Below are 25,294 nucleotides of genomic sequence, written 5' to 3' on the forward strand. Positions count from 1 at the left end.
ATTACGTTTTATGGTATGACGTTATAACGTATTACGTTATATGGGACGACGTTATGACGTATTACGTTTTATGATATAACGTTATAACGTATCACATTATATCTTATAACGTTATATCATTATAACGTAATACGTTATATGCTATAACTTTATAACGTAATACGTTATATGGTATGACGTTATAACGTATTACGTTCTATGGTATGACGTTAGAACGTATTACGTTATATGGTATGACGTTATAACGTATTACCTTATATGGGATGACGTTATAACGTATTACGTTATATGGTATGACGTTATAACGTATTACGTTATATGGTATGACGTTAGAACGTAATACGTTATATGGTGTGACGTTATAGCGTATTACGTTGTATGGTATGACGTTATAACGTATTACGTTATATGGGATGACGTTATAACGTATTACGTTATATGGTATGCCGTTATAACGTATTACGTTATATGGTATGACGTTATAACGTATTACGTTATATGGGATGACGTTATAACGTATTACGTTATATGGTATGCCGTTATAACGTATTACGTTATATGGGATGACGTTATAACGTATTACGTTATATGGTATGCCGTTATAACATATTACGTTATATGGCATAACGTTATAACGTATTACGTTACATGGCATAACGTTATATTACGTTATATACGTTATAACGTATTACGTTATATGTTATGACTTATTACGTTATATGGTACGTATTACGTTATATGGGACGACGTTATGACTTATTACGTTATATGGTATAACGTTATAACGTATCACGTTATATTTTATAACGTTATAACGTCATACGTTATATGTTATAACTTTATAACGTATTACGTTATATCATACGTTATATGTATAACTTTATAACGTAATACGTTATATGCGTTATAACGTATTACGTTATATGGTATGCCGTTATAACGTATTACGTTATATGGTATGACGTTATAACGTATTACGTTATATGGGATGACGTTATAACGTATTACGTTATATGGTATGATAACGTATACGTTATATGGTATGACGTAATACATCATATGGTATGAAATTATAACGTATTACGATATAGGGTATGACGTTATAACGTATTACGTTATATGGTATGACGTTAGAACGTATTACGTTATATGGGATGACGTTATAACGTATTACGTTATATAACGTTATAACGTAATCTAACGTTATAACGTATACGTTGTATGCTATGACGTTATAACGTATAACGTTATATGCTATAACTTTATAACGTAATACGTTATATGGTATGACGTTATAACGTATTACGTTATATGGGATGACGTTATAACGTATTACGTTATATGGTATGCCGTTATAACGTAATACGAAATCGCCAAGGTTGAACCTAACTATTTTAGCTTTGTTTTCGTCGAACCTATCCTTATCGTATTTGGCGCTTGCTTCTATATTCTTTATCGCCTGCTGTCTTACATGGCAGATATTTACTTCTCTTTCTTTGATATTGTCGGGTAGGGATAAGCCGTAGGGTTTCGCTGTTTTACCGATTAGTAGTTCCAAGGGGCTTGACTTAGTCACGCGGTTGGTGGTACGATTTAAGGCCAGTTGTATTTCCCCGATCGCGTCTTGCCAGGACCGCCCGGTGGTTTCTATTGTTGTGCTTTTTAGCGTACTCATAATACGCTCTACCTGTCCGTTGGCCCTACTAGCTCCGGTCGCAATTAAATGGAGTTTAATGTATTTATCTTGCCAAAAGTCTCGAAATTCTTTGCCCGTAAAACGTCTTCCCTGATCCGCTATTATCCGGCAGGGAGTGCCGAACAAAAATATAGCGGACTTAAGCGCTTTAATGGTGTTAACGGAGTCTATCTTACGGGTATAGTGCAAGTATACGAACTTAGTAAAGGCGTCGACCAACACAATGACGTATTCATTCGAATCGCTTTTACCGCTTAATTTGCCCGTTATGTCCATATGAACCGTATGCCAAGGTATACTGGTCTTATGTATGGGGTGTAATTCGGCTTGTACTCTACCCGAACTTGCCTTTGAAACTCGACAAGCATGACAGTTCTCTACGAATTTGCGAACATACTTCGCCATTCCTTCGAACCAGTAATACTCGTACAGTTTCTCAAGCGTTTTATCCCAACCTAAGTGCATAATGGACTGGTGCACATGGTTAATAACAGACCACCTAAACCCTCTCGAAACAATGGGCAGGCAGAGAGTTCTACCTTTTCTCTGTATTTTACGATGAAGGGTGCCGGACCGTAACTCATACGTATTCGCGACGTCTTCCGCGAGCTCTTCGTTCTGTAATTTATCGACGATCTCAGAAATTTGTGGGTCGCGAAGTTGTTCCGCTAGTAGCCAATCGTCGAAGATTTCGGTTAGGTTAATTTCTTTCTCTACAATTTTGCTGAACGTACTGCGATCCAAGTCTACGGGATTTCGCGAAAAGAAATCTACGTGGGCCATTCGTTTACCTTCCCGGTACATAATGTCAAAGGTAAAAGTTTGCAGGTAAGCCCACCATCTGTAAACCCTGTCGTTCAAGTGTACCTTATTACTGGATGCTTTCAGGGAGTTGCAATCGGTGACAACGAGAAATTCTCGTCCGTGTAAGTAATGACGGAAGTGCTTGACGGCGTTTACAACTGCTAACGTTTCCAATTCGTAGGAATGATACCTAGATTCCGCAGGGCTAGTTCTTTTACTGTAATATTCCACTACTCGATTTTTACCTTCGACCCTGTGCATTAAAATGACTCCATATCCTTCCGAGCTAGCGTCCGTATGTAGTTCTATGGGGTAATTGGGGTCAAATATCATTAGCACCGGCTCGTCAGTCAGGACGGAAATTACCTTTTGTCTTATCTGTTCGTGCCTATCCGTCCAAGGTATATTCTTGTTATTCGAGGTAAGTGCATACAGGGGTTTCATTACTTGTGAAAATTTGGGAATGAAGTTTCGGAAATAAGAGGCCAAACCTATGAATTGCCTAAGTTGTGTGACGGTCGACGGTGCAGGTAAAGAACTCAAGGCTTGTATTTTACTCGGGTTTGGACGGACTTCTCCGTTACGAATTACATATCCCAAGTAGAGTACCGATGTCTTTAAAAAGGAGCATTTTGAAAAGTTAAAGGAGAATCCGGCTTTCACGAGGGTATCTAATACGGTGCTCAACCTTTCTAGGGCTTGATCTACTGAGTCGGCAATAATTAGGACGTCGTCCAAGTAAACAACAACGAACGAATACGCGAGGTCGCCTAAGGCATTGAGAATGGCCCTCTGGAAAACGGATGGTGCATTTTTCAATCCGAACGGCATAGTCACGTACTCGTATTGCCCGTCGGGTGTAACGAACGCCGTATATTCCGTCGAATTAGGATGAATGGGAATTTGGTGGAATCCGCTGGCCATGTCCAGGCTAATGAAGTATCTCGCCTTCTGCAATCTCGCGATTTGATCCGCGATGAGGGGTAGGGAATACCGGTTCGCGACCGTATTTTTATTTAATGCCCGAAAATCTACGCACAGTCTGTCTGAGCCGTCTTTCTTCTTTACAAGTAATATAGGGCTCGCGAACGGTGAGTTGCTCGGCCTCACGATTTTTGCTTTAATTAACTCGTCTATTCTCTCACGCACTATCCTACGCTCTTCTTCGCTAAGTCGGTAAGGACTTCTTTGCACGGTGACATTAGGATCGATTAACCGTATTTCTAACTGGCCCGTGCTTACGCGAGTACGTGGGAAGCCCGTAATGAATGAATTTTTGAATTTCTCGAGAACAGAAATTAACCGACTTTTATCGTTACCAACCACGTCAGTGTCAACCGCATTGATATTGATCTCGTTTTCGGAGGTTTTACTACAGGCATTAATAGTCTTCGTTTTACAAATATCGACGCTATTTCGTGTAATAGTTACATCAAAACCCTGGCTTAAGATCTCGCGGCCAATCATGATATCATAATGCAAGTGACTATCGGCCAGAACGTGAAAGGTTATCTCCAATGTAAAACAGTTAATGCGTACCGTAGATAAGATCTGGGATGTACTCTTAACGCAGGTGTTTCCTATTCCTCGCATAACTACTATATCTATCGTTCTCCTACCGGAGAATTTCGGAGCGACAGATTCTCTAATTAATGAGCACTCGGCTCCGGAATCGAAGTAAAATGGGAACGACTCACCCAGATGACTTAAACTACCGGCTGGGGACTCCACCACGCAGGAGTTGATTTTACGCTCATCCTTGGGGCCTGGTCTACCGTCCCGTCGTGCCGGGCAGTTAGGTGTGATATGGCCTTCCGCATGACACCTGTAGCAAACCGCCTTGGACGGTGCGGCCGGTCGGCTTCCTTCCTGGCGTCGTGCATCCCTCTGCTGTTCGTTCTGCATCCTCTTGCGGCAGTCCTTTATTTTGTGTCCGAGAGTACCACAGTAATGACATCTCGTCTGGTGGCCCGATAGCTTGCGTCGCTTAGCTTCGGGTTCCGTCGGTGCATCTCTCGGCGAAAATGTCGACTCTTCTTCGTAACAAAAGGGTCGCATTTCGCTCAGAAATTGGTCCTCCGTTCTGATATCGCTCGTGAGGGCCAATCGTTTAAGACGTTGGTCGTGTGGAATTAATATGTAGAGAGTGACAGCGTTAAGTATTTCGTCTAGCGTAGAATGTTGCCACCGCGTCTGCAGGAGGGAACGGACACGGCCGGCGAACGCCCCCGTGGATTCGCCCACTCCCCGCGGTTCCCTGGATACCTTGATTAACGATGAGGACGTCGTCTCTCGGCCACCGAAATGTATAAGGAATCGTTCCTTAACGGTAGACCAAGTAACCTCTCCGTCTCCCGTCATTCGTGCCAGCCAATGTGCTGCAGAACCCTGTAGAGAGTCACTTAAGGCAGAGTATAGCGCGTCATCTCGTAGGGGGTTGTTCTTCATGGTCCTACTAACAGCCGCGCACCACGCGGCTGGGTCGGCGCCTGCGACTTCTGGGTTAAAATGTGGTAATTTGGTGGTTCCCGTATTTGGCCTTTGCATTAGCGTATGAATTAGGTTGTTCATGACAGCGACCTGCCCTTCCAGCGCTCGAAGCCGTTCTGATCCCACTTCTGATGTCGGATTGGCACTGGGAGTGGGGTTGTGAGCGTCAAAGGAATCTTCTCGAGGATTAGCCATTGATACGGTACACACAGGTGTAGTTTATTGCAATGATAGAATTAGTACAGTCTCGACAATTGATCACGGCGGTTCGGCACTCGCGACACGAGTGACGATGCTCTCGGGCTCAATAACGAATCCGCGGCCAACGGGATGACAACAGAACGTACTCACAAAGTCTAAGTCTGGTTAAAACGTGAAATAACCACTGATCGCGAAGACGTTACTCTTTTATCGATGAGATCGCGAGCGAGAATGCCTTTCCCGTCCCGATGATGCCACAGAGGAAAACTATAATGGGGTGTGTCTAAGGATACGAGATCATCGGATTCGTCGAGAAAAGCCTTCGTTCAGAAAGTAAGGGAAATTGGCGTTGCTGCTAATTGGTCAATCTCCATATCGGTGGTTAGAAAAAGATGCTAGCCGCCCTCGAGGGACAGTTGCTAGTGGGAGACGCCGCTCGTTGAAAAATATGTCTCCCCTATCTTCCCGTAGTTGGGACAGAGACTGTTTGTCTGTTTGAAGGACTTTAGTTAACTAAACCTTAAGATTTATAACGGGCCCTCGGGCTAGCCAAACATGTACTGCGGAGACGTATCGACATCTGGCAATCATCTTACTCGAAGAATAGGGTCTGCGTGTGGCGAGCCACGGAACAGAAACCGTTGGAATGTTTACTGCCGCGTGTCGCCACGAATATTTCTTTTAAGGAGAGCTATAGAATTACTCCATACCTTTGTTAGACAAAGCGTTCATCCCGTGACCGCGGCTACGTTCGGCGACTGACTGTCGCCTCGAGCCCAAGCTCATTATCACGACTCTCGAACAATTACAATCTGGTTGAATAACTACAATTGTTCAATTACAGCTATAGTAGATTCTAGGTTACAATGTTGCGGGATTATCCAAAATTCCAAAGGCTCTGGTGTTCTTTCATCTCCGACATATATATATGTCGGGTTTACATTAGAATTAGGGTTAGGGGCGTAAAGCGAATCTTCGTTTGGATTACACGCCGTCGATATTCAATAGAGAAGACATTGGCTAGTGCAAATACGATTACCATAGAACCGGACAAGTAACCGTGGTAATTAGATACTCGAGAAACTAATGACAATGATCCTAGGTTCAATAACGAACCCGCGGACAACGGGACGGTAGCCGTACGCACTCGCAAAGATCTAAGTCGGATTCTGTGTTAATAGTCGCTGGCGTTAATCTCTTTTTTTTGTCAATGAGACCGCAAGAGAGAATGTCTTTCCGTCCCGGTGATACCCCAGAGGAAAACTATGACGGGATGTGTCTAAGGACACGAGATCATCGGATTCGTCGGGGACATCCTACGTTCGGAAAGTAAGGGAAATTGACGTTGCTGCTAATTGGCCAATCTCCATATCCGTAGTTAGAAAAGGATGCTAGCTGCCCTTGAGGGAGGGTTGCTAGTGGGAGACGTCGTTCGTGGAAAAATAGGTCTCTCCTGTCTTCCCGTAACTGGGACAAAGACTGTGTATCTGTTGAAGGATTTTAGGTAACTAGATATTAGTGTTTATGACGGTCCTCGGGCTAGCCGATCACGTACTGTGGAGACGCGTCGACATCTGGTAAACATCCTGCCCGGAGAATAGGATCTGCGTGTGGCAAGCTACGGGACAGAAACCGTTGGAATGTTTACTGCCACGTGCCGCTACAAATCTTTCTTTTAAGGAGAGCTATAGGATTACTCAATGCCTTTGTTAGATGGAGAGTTCGTCCCGTTGACCGCGGCTACGTTCGGCGACTAATTGTCGCCTTGAGCCCAAGCTCATTGTCACAAGTCTCAAACAAATACAATTGGTTAGAATGACGGCAAATCGTTTAGTTACAACTGTAGATTTTAATTACAATGTTTTTATGGATTTTCCCGAGGTTTCAGAGGGAAGGCACCGGTGTCCTCTTATCTCCGACATATATAAATTATATTTAAGGAGTTTGGGATAGTTTAAAGATGAAATAAATTGCTTTTTAAGTTTAATCTCTTACTTTCGACGAAATCAAGTTTCTCTGGAATTTGGTGGAGTTTAAGATTTGATATCGGTGTCGTAGGAGTTATGTGACACTTTAAGGTGGAATAAATCTAACGAGGAGTTTAAGGTGCGGCAAAGGAGCGTGAAATGTTGCAATAGAAATTTATTGCAGTGTTAATGCATTGGTAGATTGATCAAATTTACGTGTAGCGTGGGTAACCAATGGTAAATATTTTGCAATGTGTATAATTTCTCAGTAATCTGAAGCTTATAAAATCTATTGACAACTAATGGAAATTGTTGATTTAACAGATCAATTTTAAATTCCTCGTTAATCTAAATTTTTTTAATCCTATTTACAGCTAAACCTTACGACGAAAAATTAACGAAGTGGAATAAAAATGGCATTGTGATTCTTCTCGTCGTGTATTGGTGTCACATCAAATTTAAGAGACAGTTTTACTTGCGGATGCTGCATGTTACGTTGGTGAAGTCGACGAAAGCGTAAAATAGGAACTCGTCCGAAATACACTAACGCGGAAGGTTAAATTTAACGCAAAAGGCTGAGAAATTAGTTTAGAACTCGAAGTTTCATTGGTACGACGCTCTTGAAACGCATTCAAAGAGGTCGGCGACCTCGAAAGGGGATGAACGCAACTGTTTCGTGGGAATTTCTTATTGTGGCTTATTTGGATGAAGCTGCTTTAAAATCAGCGCTGGATTCGTCTGTATTTTGCCCGGAAATCATAAAATGTTTAGGCCAGGCGACTCCATGTACAGAAAATGTTATGTCCACTTTTTACGTTCGTAGAATTCAACTCTTTACTACTATGCACTTCTTCTCCAAAAAAATATCGCGTTTCAATATTAAAAAAGTTTCAATAATATACTATCCATTAGAAGAATGATAACCTGATAACCTTACAAATTATTAGTATTAACAAATTCTTATTGTCGTATAGAAATGCCAACTATTGCTTTGGTAAAACAAACAAAGGAATTTTACAGGTAAATTTTACAAATTACAAGTCATCTTATAACGCAAAATACGACGTGTAAAATTGTCTCAATTTATTAATAGTATTAATAAATTATTATGATAAAAGATGCAGGAATCTTAGCCTCATGAGAAATTAGAGATGAAAATGAGTGGGAAAAGATTAATCGAGGACACAATAGTATTATTCCAGGAAGTGCTAGTTCTTCCTAGATTCCGGTTACAATGTTCTTAACGCGTGGAAATTAGTCTTGACCAGGAAACATCTATAACGGCATGTATTTTCTGCCGTGATTGTAAATCTGTTTGGAACATGCGGTTTGTCCGTTAATCTAGGCGCTGTTGTTCAATTGAGTCAATATTATTTGTTGGTAGATTAGTGTGTGCAAGAGCGCTCTATCCATTATTGACCAATTCGAGCACGTATTGGTAAATTTCACACCGGCAATTACGGTGAAATCGTTCGTGGTCGCTGGAAATTAGCAGTATCGTTTGCGGTCGTGAGCTGATTGACACTGCGTGAGCGGGGAATTATGTGAAGCAGCTTTGCTTTGTCGTTTCATGCATTTAATAGGTTTACGGCGGTGGACAGAGTTTGTAAAAAATGAAGACAAGGTAGAAAAAGATTATTTTTCATTTTTTACTATTAGATTATTTTCAAAGTGATCTTTTCAGTGAAATATGATTGACAAAAAATAAGATCTATAATTGAATCATTATAGAAAATAGAATAATATTGATAATAAAGAAATAAAAATCAATTATAGAATAACATATAATAATAATAATAATAATAATAACAATAATGTGGATAGACTTTATGTTTACTTTTATATGTATAATGATACTGTTTGATCCTTGAATTAAAGTTAAGATTAACGTTGCGATTATGATTATCCTTTGTCTGACTAAATATATTTGAAGTATCAATTACAGTAGAATTTTTGAAAGATTCTTGGCTGTTAAACAAAAAACTGGTTCCTTTATATTTCGTTCAATTATCATAGAATCGTGAAACTGACTTTCACTTCAAATTTTGTCTGTTTCAGGAGTAACAAGTACCTGCAAAAATCATCCATCAGCCGGATATGTGCTGTCGGAGGGTTTTTCATTAGCATTCCCGTCTTTCTAACTGGTAAGAACCAATTCCTTCAATACTGTCAACTTTAACCTTTTGAAAGATACTAGTACATAAGTTATACGTTTAATTTTTCTTGAATTCAAGCATGAATCTAAAAGATACTGTGAACTATCTCTGAGCGTATGAAATCAGTTTAGAAATCCAATGGAAATAAAGTTAATTTTAACGCCGAATAGTCATTATTTTTCTTAGAAAACTAAAAAACGATCGTCTTTTAGGGAAGTTTTAACAGATTAATTTATAAAGAGCTGAAACAGAATATTCATGTCATGCATGAATACGGCTGGTGGATGGATCGAGATCTAATCTAAAGTTTACGTTGTGTCATGCTAGTTTACACAGCTATCATTCGCTCGATCGATCGTTAAGCTGTTGAACTCGATTCAAGACGGACATTTTGGCTCTGTTCAGAAGAAAACTGCGTTTTAATAAATTTGACGGAATAGAAATTATGATAGACTCCAATGTTTTTTTAATTATATCATAAAATTTATTTATTTTTTTTTTTTTTTTTGATGTCATGTTAGAAATTTCAAATACTGTCCAAAACTTCGAACGTAATCGTTTTAGAAATTTGTAAATTACTTAACGACCAAAAATATTGAATTCTCTATTGTCTGAAGATAGATTCTCTATAATTTAAGTAATTTATTCGTCGAGAATTGATATATAAAGACTTAAATAATAAATTAATTGAAAAATAATTTGCGACTAGTATCGAAAATTTCAATGAAAAGCATATGTATATAGTTTACGCTTCGAGAATTATATGTATTGAGAATATGTATTTGCGCTGATTCTTTGTCCCGCTTGTTATGGCATACGTGTTATAATGATCCTCTAACAATGCTTTCAGGTATGATATTGTATACATTCATCCAGTTTCATTCGACGCCGGTGTCACGTAAAATGGATACTTGGGTTGCGAGAGAAAAGAAAGCTGAGTCGTAGCCCAACTATTAATTCTCTTTTATCGAACTTTATTATGACTTTGGCACTTACAGTAGAATAACGTTGAACAGAGAAAGGGGTGTTGTACAAGAACAGCAACTAGAACGAGAACTCCCCGGGCTGGGTGAAGTCTCGGCTTATATACACCCTGGCTTGGGGATGTTGGGGGGTTTGGTGTGGATTCCAAGGAGTCCGAAAGTCGGGGTTGGGGCCTTATCTCTGATGGGGACTAAGATGCGTCGCGGCGTTGGCGTCCGACAGTCGGGAGTCGATGTCTTTTCTCTGAGAGGTAATTGGTGTCGCACCGGCAATCGTTACGTCGGTTTTCATAGGCCTTGGCATCGTGTTTTGTGGATGCGCAATGGTCCATAACGTCTTCGTGTGGCAGAGGGTAAGAACATATCGCTATTAAAAAAGAAAACGAACACGTTCAAACACGTCTAAATCATCTTTTATGTGTATTTTACCCGGAAATCATTTTATCGTGAAATTTTGTTTTTCAGAGTTACCATAATTTATCTGGTAGAGTTCATAAAAATTTTTCTGAAATCAATTGCAAGCTTTTAGGAAACCAGGATTTTTCACATTTTTAAGAAGCGTTATAATTATATTGCTGATCTTTATACGTTCGTGCGAAATTGAAAAGTACGCAAATGGCGCAAAATGCATAAAATGCGCTAAAATATACGTATATAAGAAAATAAATCTCGATTAAAATTTTATTTCTTTGATTATGTTCGTAAAACTACAAACTTGTATAAAAATACGCATTCTAGTTATAAGTGTTAAAACATTCGATCTAGTCCTTATCACATTCATGAAAACCTCCATTTAACCATTCGTTGTATCAACAAACATTCATATGCAAAACTTACCACCTACCACATCCTCCGCGTATTAATATAATCCCCTTTTATAAATTATACACTTTAGAGTGGACTGGTTGGGTCAGAGTGATATAAGCTTACAAGTTCTCGAGGAGTTCTACCGAAGTTACATTTACGTTTGCATAATTTCACCGAAAAAGATACTCTGTAGAATGACAGGTTCGTTTGTTTATGTGATCCGCGATCGCAACTATTTCAAGGGGATTTTATAAATAACCATACACACGATATTCAGTGTATTTTCGTATTCTCGTTTATTTTTGGGAGATTTGTAAAACTGTTGAACAAAATAATTGAGTAACGATTATATTTGCTGAGAAAAAGTCTTTTTCTCTGTACTCCTCCTTCTACTTCAAGCATGTAGTATTGACAATAAGATTGACAATGGCTGAAAGTAATCCAAAAGAGTTTTCACCATGGTTATCGGTAACGAAAAAGATTTGAATCATCTTTAATACTTATTCGTGACTAGAATCATTTCAACTAAAATGTAAATTCTTATATCATAACTTTTTTAATTTGTTATGGCCCCTGACTACAACCTAACCTATCATTCTTATTTCGTAGGAGAAGACGAATGCCGTGAAGGCGTTAGCGCGCGAACAGTGCGAAGCGGCGGTACAGCTGCAGCGTCAGCAGCAGCTGCAACAGCACCAGAACCAGCACCAGCTACAACAGCAACAACAACTACGTGGCCCGTTAACCATCCACCATGCTGGCTGCCCAACGAATGTCGGGCCCGTGACGAACCAACTAAATACCAGCCACGCAACGCACGGCCGAGCTGCACAGTACCAACACTATCATCACCATCATCATCATCGACACGTGTCAATGTCTCCACCGCCCTTGTTGCTCTCATCGCCAGCTCCGATCGCGGCGACGCATAATCATCTGAACGTGAGCGGACACAGAAACGTGGTTACGCCACCGGATACACCAGCAGATAGATCGCCACCGAGTCCTGGAAATAAGCTAAATAGATCGCAGCATTTGCCACGGGAAGCAACCGGCAGCGTCAGTCCTGGTCTTCCGGCTGCCACATTGGATCTAAGTAGCGCAGCAACCACCAATAGTCCGCATGAATTGTCCACGTTAGTTTAGAAATTTGGTCCGAACATTATATCTTCACATAGGATTGGAGATTAATAGTTGATAGTTAATTTACACATCGATCTTTTTATTTGTAAATTGGGTCGTGGTTTAGAGTTGGTTTGTAAAAATTCGGTCCTAATTGTTAAATGATGAATATTGATTAAGAATAATAGGCATTGATGTACCAATCTTTTTTTAACTTATATATTTGAGCACACGCATTGGAGATTTCACTTTTATTCAGTGAAACTGCAACTTCATTACTCGCTTATTCAATACGGCAATTGCATATATTTCATGGACATTTTAACAATGTTTTGAATAATTTCTAACGGTACAATTGTGATGAAGTGAAAAAAATCGTGATAAGAAACAGAGAGAAAAGTTGCTCGTTAATGAATATTGACCAGAAATAAAGTAATTTCTAAAGAATATCCCGAAGACGTCGTAGATATTACGAAAGGAATGATTAATTTATACCCGCGTGTATCTTGCCATTACCATACTATTATTATTATTATTAATATTGTTAGTAGTACTCGATTACATTATTATTAATATTAATATTATTGCCTTATTATTATTAATGTTATGGAACCTCTAGTCCTAGGTTACTTTCGCTGCCACGAAAGGATAAGATTTTCGAATTTTTGACTATTACGTGTAATTCAAGTTTTCCTGTTGCGCATGCGCAGTAGAAAGAAAGTTAGCGGAACTCAAATCTCGAACTATAGAGAGTTGAAAAGTAGTAAAAGTAAAAAAGCACGAATAACATTTGTATTTGTGCTGGATTAAGTTTGATAATTGAAAATTGAGTTTGATGATAACATTTTTTTCGTATTCGCTTTGGTAAATATTAGTTTTATTTAAAATTGAACAAAGCATTTTATGTTTTTCAAATACGGTACATAATCGTAATATCGAATTTTGTAAACTGATAGTAAGAAACTCTATAATTCGAGACTGGAACTTTGATCAAGTTCACATTGAACGTAAACTGACTTAATTTTGTTATTTAAGCGTGTATACTATACGTGTTTGTTCCTTCTTCTCTTGTGCGCAGGCTATAGCTTAATTACTTCCAATAAACGCAGTTATATCGAATCAATGACCGATACAAATTTAGATATTAGGATTATTTAAACAAGAGATTAAAGACTAAAAAGTATTGTTTTTATACTGCATATGTACATATGCAATATGAACGACAGTTTGTGTAATAATATGTACCCCTCTTCTTAGTTTACTTTTGTATATTTTGCGACATTTGATATTAATTTTATGAGGTACGTACTTACACTTTATCTTTGTAATTAAATGTGAAATGAAAGAAAAGAAATGACATGAGAAAAGGAAATTCGATGTATGAGTATATACGAATTGACGGAATTAAAATTTAACGCTATATTTAAATAGAAGACGTGAAATATCTTGTCATCTTAAAATAACTTGATCATTCCTATTCTTTTACATAAAAACACTTTTCGACTGTAACTTAAGAAACATGTCTGCTAACGTGAAACGTGCCAGAAAAAATTAACAACTTCCATTAAATTAGCAAATTTCTCATTAATATCGTAAAACTCGCGTTTACAAAGATCAGATCAGTGTACATAATATACAAAACAAATGCAGAATATATAAATATAGCACATACGTTCTGAATTATATTCGAATTGGGCAGGGTAACCAAGTGAAAATATGTAAATTTCACGATGTGTAATGTACACTTTATCGAACTTGTAAGTAGTGTAGAAATAGAATATTTTACACGTAACAAAATATACAAACGACAATACACAAGTTAAATTATTTGTTAGATCCATGTATAACAAGCATAGTACAAAAGTGTTTTAGCTTTATGTACTGGTAATTATGAGAAATACCAACTTAATAGATGTATTTGGTATGTACCTAGTTAAGAAAACAATAAATTATTCTGAACAGATAAAGCGTTTAGTAGCTTGTGAAGTATGAATTTTCGAAAACGTAAGTATTTTATATCTAAGTAGTTAAGAAACGCGAGCAAGGGAAATCAAACAAAGGAACAAAGTTTTTTTGTTTAAAAATATTTAATTTGTTGTTCTATTATCCGAGGTTAGAAGCGATAATGTACAAAATCTGAATAAATAAGATTCTTCAATATTATTGAATTTTAATTCTAGGGTAAAGTAATATATCCGCATATTTTATTTATATACAGTATGTATAAATAATGATGTGATTTGACTAATTTTGTTGAAAGAATATTTGTACTTTTTACGTAAAACTTCAGTCTTTTACAAACTTTCTTGTAATTAATAAACCAGTAAACACAATATTAATAAAATCTATTAAAATTATAAACAAACTCATAAGTTTTAATTTTAGTCCTTAAAGGTTGAAATATTTTGCTCCAATGTCGAGACATTTGTTTTAATCCAAAACATTACTATACTGAATCGATAATGTTGCATGTGCCACGAAAATGATGATAGTGTCAGATAACTTGTTGTGAAACGAAAAAGCATTGCATGTACATTTCTGTTGTTTTGTTGACCATGAGTTTGATGATCTTTTAAACTTGCCCATAGCTAAGAAATCAAACAGTATATCTAAACGAAATTAATTTCAAATTATTTTTTAGGTTCTAAGCTTTTATCTAATCTTTCAGAAATTGTAAAATTTATTCCACAAGAGCCTTTTTTATCATAACCAAGTACACATCTTAAAACCATTTAAGTCTTCCTTAGTAATTTCTTCTTATCTTTAATAGTAACGAAAATAATTTAGATGAACGTTTTAAAATTGACACCCTGTATATTAAAAATAAAAGATATATTTTCTTCATAATTGGATAAGCTTTTTACAATGGCAATGTACAAATATCAAAATTGCAATTATACTATAACATATGTATATATATAAGCTTCACATTTAAACACAAGATTCTTTATTATATTTTTTTAATACCAATATTTTAATAATTATAACAAGGGTTTTTTAACAAGAGATGTGTAACATTGTATACAAATTTTCAAAAACCTATAGATAATTTCAGTTATGCTCTTGCATCATTAATTGTTGATGGAACTCTTACCTCAATTCCATCTAGTTCCTTAGACATTACTATTTGACAGCCTAGCCGTGACCTGAAATTAAATATTATATAACTGAATATGTCAATAAATATATTTATTGCTATACAAATTAATACTAATACACAATAAGATTTCTATTTATCCATTTGAAAATCAACATTGTAAATATGCTAATTCCAACATAGATTTGTAATGATTATAGGGTCATAAATAAAAAACTATGAAAATTTATTATAATTTCAGTTTCGTAGTATTCAGAGATAGCGATTTGAAATTCTACATTGAGATGCAGATTTCGAAATACCCAATACTAACCTGTTTTTACATAAATTTAAATAGAAAAATTCACTTTATAAAATATTAAAAGGTAATAGAATTAATAATGCGAATGATTTGATACTGATTATTATGAACTAACGTATCTGTTAATTCATATGCTAAATCCAACATGTCTAATTCTTCATCTGTTGGTTTGTCAGGAAGTGCATCATAAACTTCTTTCGAAAATATTAAATGGCACGTACTACAAGTTAATGTTCCTTCACAAGCACCTATATCAATTATATTTTAAGATTACAACATACTTATATAATAAAGTATCAAAAGTTAAAAATAATAAGAATATTAAACTTGATAAAAATGAAAATTTTCAAATATTTTCTACCTCAAAATTATTTATTTTAAATTAAGTAAATTATGCTTCTTTAAAACATACCATATCCATCTAAATCAATTTCATTATTTACTACTATGTCTAATATAGTATCTCCAACTTTCCCTTTTGCTTTGATTCTCTCTCCACTTGCTTTAACAAACGTTATATTTACTCTGAAAATAATATTTATGAAAGATAAAAATTATCTCAATATAATTATTTTCTTTATTTTTTGTGTTTCTTCAATTAATCTTCTCTTAATTATACCTTAATTATATGTATCACTTATGATAATAGAAATAATTTAAAAATAAGATATACTTGTCTTAATAATACATAAATAAAATTCGTATATCATATATTTATAACAGTGTTATATTTTTAGTTGTTCACTGTCAATGTTGTTCTTATTAATACTATTCTATTAATACTATGTTATTTTTCTAGATGTTATACTCCTACAAAGAGAAAAATTTCTTAGACATTATTATTAGCATTATTATTTTGACACCAATTTTATATTGGAAGGTAAGTACTGAAATTCTATTAAAAAAAGAAGGAAAGCACAAGAAAATTTGTATCACTTACTCTTGTTTTTCTGAAAGTGGTTGCGTGGTCGATATTCCTCTTGTTGCCTGCAAAAAGGGCAACGTTGTGTTGCTTGTATATTTTGAATAATTTGATGCAATACCGAGAATTGATCTCGAAAATTTTTGTAATTGATTTACTAACGCCATTCCACTGTCATAAATATCATGAGTATAGGACACCCTGACCGAACACCAGATAAGTATTGCGGAAAATATCAATTGTAGATCAATTGTACTTTGTACAAAAACTTCCACGGCATTCTTCGGCTGCTATACTGGGACGTTCCTTTACTGTGATAGGTTATAAAACGATTCCTAACACAAGTGACGTATCTCTACCGGACACGTGCTCTTCGGGCCACACGTTTTATGATACAAGACCAGCAAAATGATCAATGTGTAATTTTACATATCTTACATTTTTTCCAAATGAAATATTGTTTTTATTAAACGTTTAAAACCTCAGGCAACATTTATTTCATCTGATTTCAGTTTTACAAATATATATCTATAATACATATCTATATAAATTACGGTCTGGTTATATCAAACAGGGACCGACACTCGCTAGGGAAAACTGCCCAAAAATTGAATCGTAAAAACCAATATGAAAGACAACAAATTTCTCGTTCTGCGGAACAAATAGAAATGAGCAGAGTATCTTTATCTTTATCTGAGACATTCAAAGCGTATCACGCATACGCTAAACCTGAAGAAAACTTTCTTGTCTTCCATGTTCATTTTTCCCTTTCCATTTCCGAACGGTTTCTTCTATATTTATTTATATGTTCGTGATTGATGCTATTGACAACATACAACTAAGGGGAAATACGAATAGTAATAGATAGATGTATAATTCATTATGCAATTTTATAGAATTAAATCTTATTTATCTTCAGATATAAAAACTATATTTACCAGCTGAAACACTAACGCATATGCAGTATAATATAATCTACTTAACAATCTCGTTTTAGTTATAATATGTGATTAATTCTTTTGCTATTTCGCTATAAACAGTTTCTTGTGCATACAATATTTTTTTATAGTATGCTAATATATTGTTAGATATTGTAAAGAAAGTAAAATACAGTTATTGAAGTTTGGGAACATTCAATGTTAACCTTGCTTCAATAATCGTTCGAATGAATGGGGAATAGATTTTTAGTATTATAGTTGGTATAATGTCATCATTGTTTACAATGTGTTAGAGTTAAAGAAATGAGACAAATTAATATTTCAGAAGCAAATTCAATATTTAAATGATGTTATTTTAAAATGGCAGATGATATGAATGTTCTTTTTATACGAGGAAATGGAAACGTATGTATGGTAATGGAAACGTAATGGTTTTAACATTATTTTAGTACAAGATCTTAGCATAATAGTAATTAACAGTATCCATTATCTTTTAGTCAATTTTTGAAAAATGACATATATGATAATTTGCAATAGTTTGATAATAAAATACTTGTATCAATATTAATAACGTATAATTTGCTATCTCAAAAGGATACAGACACAGCCAATGATAATGTTTGGGATGATAGTGCATTAATAGAACCATATGATAAAGCAATAAATTTAGCAAAAGAAGAAGTTATCAAGCGAATGGGAATGGATGTTGGAAATTCTCAACCGAAAGAAAACCTACAAAATCTTAAGCAGCCTAAACACGCAAGTAAATTACACAAGGTTGTGATTTTGATAGAATATTACAAATTTGATACAGAATATTATTAAATATATTGATTAAGAAGCAAATTATTTTATTTTGCTATTTACTTATATTTATTTGTATACACATCATTTCTCTATAGAAATGGATCATAGGAGCACCTTATCGTGCAATATACTCAGAGGATGGAGAAATTTATGAAGCTATAATATCAAAAATTTACGAAAACAATGGCACGTGTGTTGTAAAATTTGTAGGTAATACCTTTAGCATGATGGTTATGTCAATTAAGAAATGTACTAAAAATACATATATATATGAAGTAAAGGCTTTCGCATAGTCTATCACAGTGTCATTCAGCAGGTCCTTAACTGGGCAGGAGTACCTGTCAATGTCTATGGGGAGACCCGTGGGATATAGGGTCATGAACCATAAACATGCATGTTACTTATTGTTCATTATTAGCTGCTTGGAATATAATTCTCCTCATTAGACGAGTGATTATTACTACATATATCAAGGCAAACATTTATACATATACATTTATGCACGGGAAATTCTAATACATTGCCTGTAAGGACAGTAACTAAATGGCACTCAGTCATTCTATTAAATGACAAAAATTTCTTTTACTCTGTGTTTAGGCTATGGTAATACAGAGAAAGTCGAGTTGAGTTCTCTTTTAGAATCAGAAGGTTTACAAAGTCAAATAGCACAACAAAAGAAAGCTTTGGAAGAGAAATTCAATGAAGAGAACGACGAGACTTGTGAGACTAATTTTTCTACAAATGTAAATTCGAAAAAATATAATGTAGAAAAAATGGATTGTGACTCTGAAGAAGCAAATGCGTATAAACATCACTTCATACCGGGACCATCTTTCAATTCGATGACTGATATAATGCCACCTGCACCTGCTTTACCACCACAATTAATGGCCAAGTAAGTACAATTTAAAAATTCTAATGGAATGCTGAATACTTCTAATATTAATAAGTAATTTGGAATAAGTTTAACATTTTATTTGGAAAAAAAATACGAAATTTTAATAAAATGTACTAGATTACAAGATAATGATATAGACGCACTTTCAAGTATGTTGATGTCATGGTATATTAGTGGTTTTCACACAGGTAATTATTTCATATAAGTATTTTATTGTGTTACGTCGCGTAACATACCTAGCCGAGGCCACACACCGCTGGCAATATGGCAACCAGATGTCTTCGGATACTCCCAGCGTATCTTCCATGATTTCAAGGACCTTCCATAAATCACATAGATTTCCTAGAAAAGGTCCTTCAAACGAAACAAACATCCGGCTCGAAGGACCAAATGTTACGACCGTTCGCGGAGAGACGCGGTCGCGAGGAAAACACGTCAGCGAGAGGCGTAACTTCTCGCTACGATTCGGTGAATCGACGCCGCGAAGTAGTCGTTCCCCTGTTTCGTTTAGGATAACAGAGGTAGTTGATATGAATATGACACAGTAGTAAGTTATATTTCACCGTTTATTCCACAACTTATAACGAGGATAGTTACACTGGTGCGTATGTACGAGATGAGTGAGTGACTGAGTGATCTGCGGGTGTGTATACCCGCTCGAAGGATGTTGACCGTTCGAAGGATGCAAAAACAGTACTCTTGGAAGACGATGCTGTCTCGGAGGAGAGCTAAGGATGAGTGTGTCTAGCGCACGGGACCATCGGATTCGTTGGTGCCGATGTTATTTAGGAGAGTGAGGGAATAGGCTTCGTTTTTAATTGGTTAAACGAAGGGTCTTAACCGCCCTCGAGAGAAAGTGGTTAGTGGGAGGAAAGTTGCAGCGGACGTGACAAAAACTGACTTTCCCTTGTTAAGCCGTGGTAGACAATAGTCTCTAGGAATTCCTCCGAACCAGATGTTTGTTTCGTTTGAAGGACCTTTTCTAGGAAATCTATGTGATTTATGGAAGGTCCTTGAAATCATGGAAGATACGCTGGGAGTATCCGAAGACATCTGGTTGCCATATTGCCAGCGGTGTGTGGCCTCGGCTAGGTATGTTACGCGACGTAACATACTCCCCCCCGTTGAGAGGGTACCGATCAAAAGTTCTGTAAAGGTAGAGTTAATTGGAGCTGCCGCCCAACTCCATGTTGATTGTTGATGACCCGTATTCTGCTGGATGAGCTTGGCTTGATGGTAGGACGATCTGCGTGGCACCTCGATCCAAGGTGCTCCTTGCGGTGTGAACCACAGCCGTCCGGATGATGCTGTCGTCCTCAGGGTGAACCTGGCGATGCGGCTGAAGGCCCGTTGCCTGGATGGCATGTTGTCTCCCTTGTAGTCTAGATCGCCGTCTTCCTTGTCGATGCCGAGCGATTTCCAGGTGAAATTCACGACCCAAGAAGTGTCGTGAATCTTGCTTCTGGAAGTGTCGTTAAACACCTCGGCCCAGAAAGTATCGTCGAAGGGAACGTCGGTGGGGCTTGGTGAAGATTCATCAAGCGCGGTGCGGAGGTTTGAGGTTGATTGGGAGGCTGGACTCCCCCCGATGACCCGCTCGAATCGCATTCTCTTAGTGATGATCCCCGGTGGAGACTGACCGTTGGATGTCGTGACTGTGACTTGCCTTGGTGTTGGAGAATATGTTGGCATTTTTGGAGCCGAGGGTGACTCCAGTGAGATGCCTGTGATACACGACTCGTTCGGTACGGCGCTCTGTGAACTCAGTAGAGAATCGTTGGGATCAGATAGAATGTTCTGTAACAAATTGTGGGAGATTAAGCTCGGAAGCGATTTGTCGTCTGGTGAGACCCTCTCTTTCTTCGGGTCCGAAGGCTCGTTGAAGCTTGTCAAATTCAAGGTGATTAGTAGCGTTAAATCCGATTGTTCAGTTCCTGCCGATGCTAATGTGGCTGTCGTCAGGCTGCGTTTAGGTGACGCGTTGCGAGTGTGATACGATGAGTTGCGAATGGGAAGAGTTTTCTGATTTAAGGCGCTCGGCCGCGTTGTATCAGATTGTTGAGATAATGAGGACGCGAACTTGGTTGTCATCAAGTCGCGTGTAGGTGACACGCTGCTAGTATTGTGCAATGAATTGCGCGTGACTCGCAGCGAGGTCGGCGTTCGAGTCGATGCGATCTTCTCCGTCGGCGGAGTTTGAATAGCGTTGCGTGTTTTGTTTAAGTCATTGTTACTTCCCTTATCCGTGGGCCCTTGTGGCAATGGCGAAGGTGGCGTCTTCGCATTATGTCCAGGAAAATGATTCTCCGGTGATTTAAGCGAAGCAGACTCGCGACCGGCAGCTGATTCGTCGTTTGTCGATAGTGACGTCGTAGTTAGTCGTAGGTTGCTCAGTTGAGTAATTACTCGGAGTTCTAGTCTCTCGTACTCGTCGGCTATTTCAAAGCCGCGCGCGGACTCCTCCTCGTCTATGCTTACGATCACATTTTGAATGGCGCGGAGCTCCGTCTCGTATGTTTCCAGACGATTTTTGATTTGAATTAGCTCGTTCTCTCGCGGACAGCCGGATTGTTCGATTTCATCCAGTTTTTTCGATAAGCGTGTAAAGTGGCCGATGCAATAATCCCGGCGTCGACGCAAGGCGGTAAGCTCGTTTCCGGTGGCCATTATTTGTTAGATAATTGAGAGTGGAATGGTTATAACTTACTTCTGTTGAAGATTGTCCAGTTGCGGCAGGAGGTTGCGTGGTTGCGTTTTAACCACCGAATTATACCTCTTCAAGGGTGACGATCCTTGACGTTAGTGACCTCGCTGGGGGGGTAACGCTTCCGCTGCTGGTTATGTTGGATTCACGTGGCACTGTATGATAGTGGGTGTCACTGGTATGCGCTTTTCACTTGACGCGTGATGCGGCTTTGAGGATCGAATGATTCGACCGGTTACGTGTCCACACTTATCACTTGTCACTGAATCCGGCTCGAAGGACCAAATGTTACGACCGGATGGGTGACAAAACTATCCACTGCCACTGATGATCCGGCTCGAAGGACCAAATGTTACGACCGTTCGCGGAGAGACGCGGTCGTAACATATTGTATATTAAATTTTCAATGGACTATGTTATTTCTTTTGTAGGTTATTATCATGGTTTGAAACAAGCAAGAAACAATCAAGAGAACAGGAAGAACTGTTGATTATATCAATTTTTTCAATAACAATATAACGATAATATAAGATATAATAAAATATAAAACTCATTGTATTTATTTACTTCAATTATTTGAAATAAAGAACAGCTTTATTTTCATATAAGACTTTAAGACTTTTTTAAAAATAATTACTAAGATAAGAAAACATAAAAAACATATTTTTGATAAAATACACTCACATATATATGTCGGGTTATCATTAGGATTTAAGGCGCGTAATGATCCTTCGTTTGGATTAGCCATTGTTTTACGAAACAGAGAATATATTTACGCGAATAAACAAGATTTACAAAATATTATGAATAATGAGTTTAATAAATAATAAGATTAACAAACGATAAGTTTAACTAATAATTAGATTAAAGATTAATAAGTTTAACGAACAATAAGAGGAACGAATAATTAGCCATTGTTTTACGAAACAGAATATATTTACGCGAATAAACAAGATTTTACAAAATATTATGAATAATGAGTTTAATAAATAATAAGATTAACAAACGATAAGTTTAACTAATAATTAGATTAAAGATTAATAGGTTTAACGAACAATAAGAGGAACGAATAATATGTCTTACGAATAATGAATTTAACGTATAATGAGATTAACGATTGATAGGTTTCACGAATAATGAATTTAATTAACGCTATTAACAATGTTCCGGGGTTCAAACGAATCCACGGTCAACGGGATAACTCTTTACTATGTGTAGAATAATTTTAAACACAAAATACAATTGCTGAGACACTCGGTAAATTGCTCGATGTATCACTTTCCAAGGCGATCACACGAATGAATATCTGATGAAAATCTTTTTCGCTATACGACTGCATTTGTTTGTTATATGCTCGCTGGAAACATCGAGAAGGTTCCAATCGTTGTTGCTAGGCAATTTCTGTCAAAAGTTTGTTGTATACTCTTTGGAAACATCGAGAAAGATTCAAACGCCGTTACTAGGCAGTTTCTGTCTGGAGATTGATTCCTAATACAACGTGTGTCCCATTATATCGACATCTCGAAAGTACAATTCTATGTGATTTCTAGGGAGAACAATACAACCGATCCACACCTTCGTCAGGCAAAACGTTTATCCCGTGACCGTGGCTACGTTCGGCGACCAGTTGTCACCTCGAACCCACTTTCGCTTTCACAAATGTCAAACAATTACAAATGACAATTGCTTAATTACAGTTATGATAAAATCTAGGCTAAAGCATTAGAAGGCTTCCTCAAAATTGCAAAGGGAAGGCTCCGGTTTTCCTTTCATCTCCGACATATATAATAACCTGTTAATAGCAGCGTTATCGTCAATTTAACTACCCTTATAATCCCACAAGAAATAAGGGATCGAACGATTCGTGGCGTCGATTAGTCAATCGTAACGGGAATTTACGTCTTCCGTTGGCGCACTTCCTCGAGATCGCGTCTCCCCACGAACGTGCGAATTTACATATTTAACAATATATATATGGCGGGTTAATGTTGAAATTTTGGGTATTTGGGCGTTAATTTTAGTTTCTTTACATTTTTTTCCTTTAGGAATACCTGCACTTTATCATTTATGGAAGTTTTGTTAACAGAAACGAAAAATTTAGAAAAGATATGTATAATCAAGGAATCTTAGGATAGCACACTTAGACTGCAGATTTTTCTGTATGCAAAAGTAAGTCAAAGGAAGAGGATGAAGTTTTCTTGTATAAGGCTTTGTTTCTGCTTGAGCTAGCTTACAATGAAATACGTTCAGTGTGACAGAGTATCGACAACTATTTCAAACTTTAGCTTTAAATACAAAAAGTTTACGCGCAAAAATAAGCTGAAGAAAAGAAAAATGTTTTTTTTCTTGTTTGACGTCTTATCCTGTCTGGCGGTATGGAATTATTCTGGAAAAGCCTGTATATGTACAGAGTATATAAAAAATACACTTATTTGACCGGACCACCCTAATTCTACAACTCTGGATGATACAGTTTTACAAACGTCTACTCATCGCGAGGACCAACTTGCCAACTTTTCAAAATAAGCTATGAGTCGCAATTGAACCGTTTTCTGGGGAAATGACGTTGAAATTTCATTGAGTCTTACATCGAGATTATTCGCAACAAGTTTATATTTCGCAGTCAGGTAGAAAGTAAGCAATGTGACATCAACGAGAAAACAACAAGTTTTCGTTAGCAGGTGGGATAGCCCGTGATAAACAGAATGGAGCAATCAGCGTGATTTCACATTATTACAGAATTATCTACTGCGTCAAAAAAGACTTTCAAACAAAGATTCTGATTTTATTAGCTTTCTTTTAGAATAAATAGAAAATAAAATTTGTAAATAACAATTAATCTCATTATTTTAAATAATATATCTAAACTTGTTGAAATTGCAAATAATTTATTTCTGTCTTTTAACATTTAAACAATTATTTAAATGAAAATTTATTTAATAGTGCCCAGTATTGCGCGCAACACATTTTTGGAACAACGAACAATTCGATAGTCGGTAATAGAGATAGATGGCAAAATAATTGGATTTATTGATAAAATGAGGATTAAATTGATTAAAAAAAGTAAATTGATTAAAATGTATACAAATCCTACATATACAAGAATAATATCTTGCACATCATGGTATCCAAATATACTTTCCCAGTAAAGTTCCATTTGATCCTCGTGCTAAGTAGCATACGGTGCCAGCAAACGTCAATTTTTACAAAATTTTGCATGAATCAATCGATCCAGAGGCTCCGATCCTCCGAAATCACGCTAGTGGACACTTATACGCCCTGACACTTTTTATACATGCTGTACATAAAAATATATGTATCGAAACTGTTGTTATTTCTATACTCAGAGGTAAGATCAGAGTAGTTATTATTTTATTGAATGGATAAATCTATTACACCGT

General features: G+C 36.9%; 3 protein-coding genes and 1 long non-coding RNA gene across 6 annotated transcripts; 3 read left to right on the plus strand and 1 right to left on the minus strand.

The window, feature by feature from the left end:
- Nucleotides 1-8,338: 8,338 nt before the first annotated feature.
- LOC117241447 lies at nt 8,339-10,206 on the plus strand. Its single transcript, XR_004494998.1, has 3 exons — nt 8,339-8,782; nt 9,217-9,302; nt 10,165-10,206. It is a non-coding gene; the product is annotated as an uncharacterized LOC117241447 (long non-coding RNA).
- A 112-nt stretch (nt 10,207-10,318) lies between these two features.
- LOC117241446 (dual specificity tyrosine-phosphorylation-regulated kinase 1A-like) lies at nt 10,319-12,312 on the plus strand. The gene is made up of 2 exons (XM_033507376.1): nt 10,319-10,650; nt 11,714-12,312. Exons 1-2 carry the CDS (start codon nt 10,621-10,623, stop codon nt 12,248-12,250), a joined length of 567 nt encoding a protein of 188 aa, XP_033363267.1. The 5' UTR covers nt 10,319-10,620; the 3' UTR covers nt 12,251-12,312.
- A 2,845-nt stretch (nt 12,313-15,157) lies between these two features.
- On the minus strand, nt 15,158-16,826 carry LOC117241445 (adrenodoxin-like protein 2, mitochondrial). Its single transcript, XM_033507375.1, has 4 exons — nt 16,565-16,826; nt 16,037-16,149; nt 15,740-15,872; nt 15,158-15,372 (listed from the first exon to the last, which is right to left on the minus strand). Exons 1-4 carry the CDS (start codon nt 16,711-16,713, stop codon nt 15,282-15,284), a joined length of 486 nt encoding a protein of 161 aa, XP_033363266.1. The 5' UTR covers nt 16,714-16,826; the 3' UTR covers nt 15,158-15,281.
- A 54-nt stretch (nt 16,827-16,880) lies between these two features.
- LOC117241444 (survival motor neuron protein-like) lies at nt 16,881-22,452 on the plus strand. Of its 3 annotated transcripts, XM_033507374.1 has the most exons (6): nt 17,845-17,889; nt 18,079-18,261; nt 18,387-18,501; nt 18,889-19,186; nt 19,307-19,377; nt 22,325-22,452. In XM_033507374.1, exons 1-6 carry the CDS (start codon nt 17,845-17,847, stop codon nt 22,381-22,383), a joined length of 771 nt encoding a protein of 256 aa, XP_033363265.1. In that variant the 3' UTR covers nt 22,384-22,452. The 3 variants fall into 3 exon arrangements, with proteins under 3 accessions (XP_033363264.1, XP_033363263.1, XP_033363265.1); XM_033507372.1 differs by lacking the exons at nt 19,307-19,377; nt 22,325-22,452 and adding an exon at nt 17,092-17,403 and having other exon boundaries at nt 17,852-17,889; nt 18,889-19,205; XM_033507373.1 differs by lacking the exons at nt 17,845-17,889; nt 19,307-19,377; nt 22,325-22,452 and adding an exon at nt 16,881-16,965 and having other exon boundaries at nt 18,889-19,205.
- The last annotated feature ends 2,842 nt before the right edge of the window (nt 22,453-25,294 follow it).

Source organism: Bombus vosnesenskii, unplaced genomic scaffold (assembly GCF_011952255.1).
Source record: "Bombus vosnesenskii isolate JDL3184/JDL3185 unplaced genomic scaffold, Bvos_JDL3184-5_v1.1 scf7180000015919, whole genome shotgun sequence".
Taxonomy (NCBI): Eukaryota; Metazoa; Arthropoda; class Insecta; order Hymenoptera; family Apidae; genus Bombus; species Bombus vosnesenskii.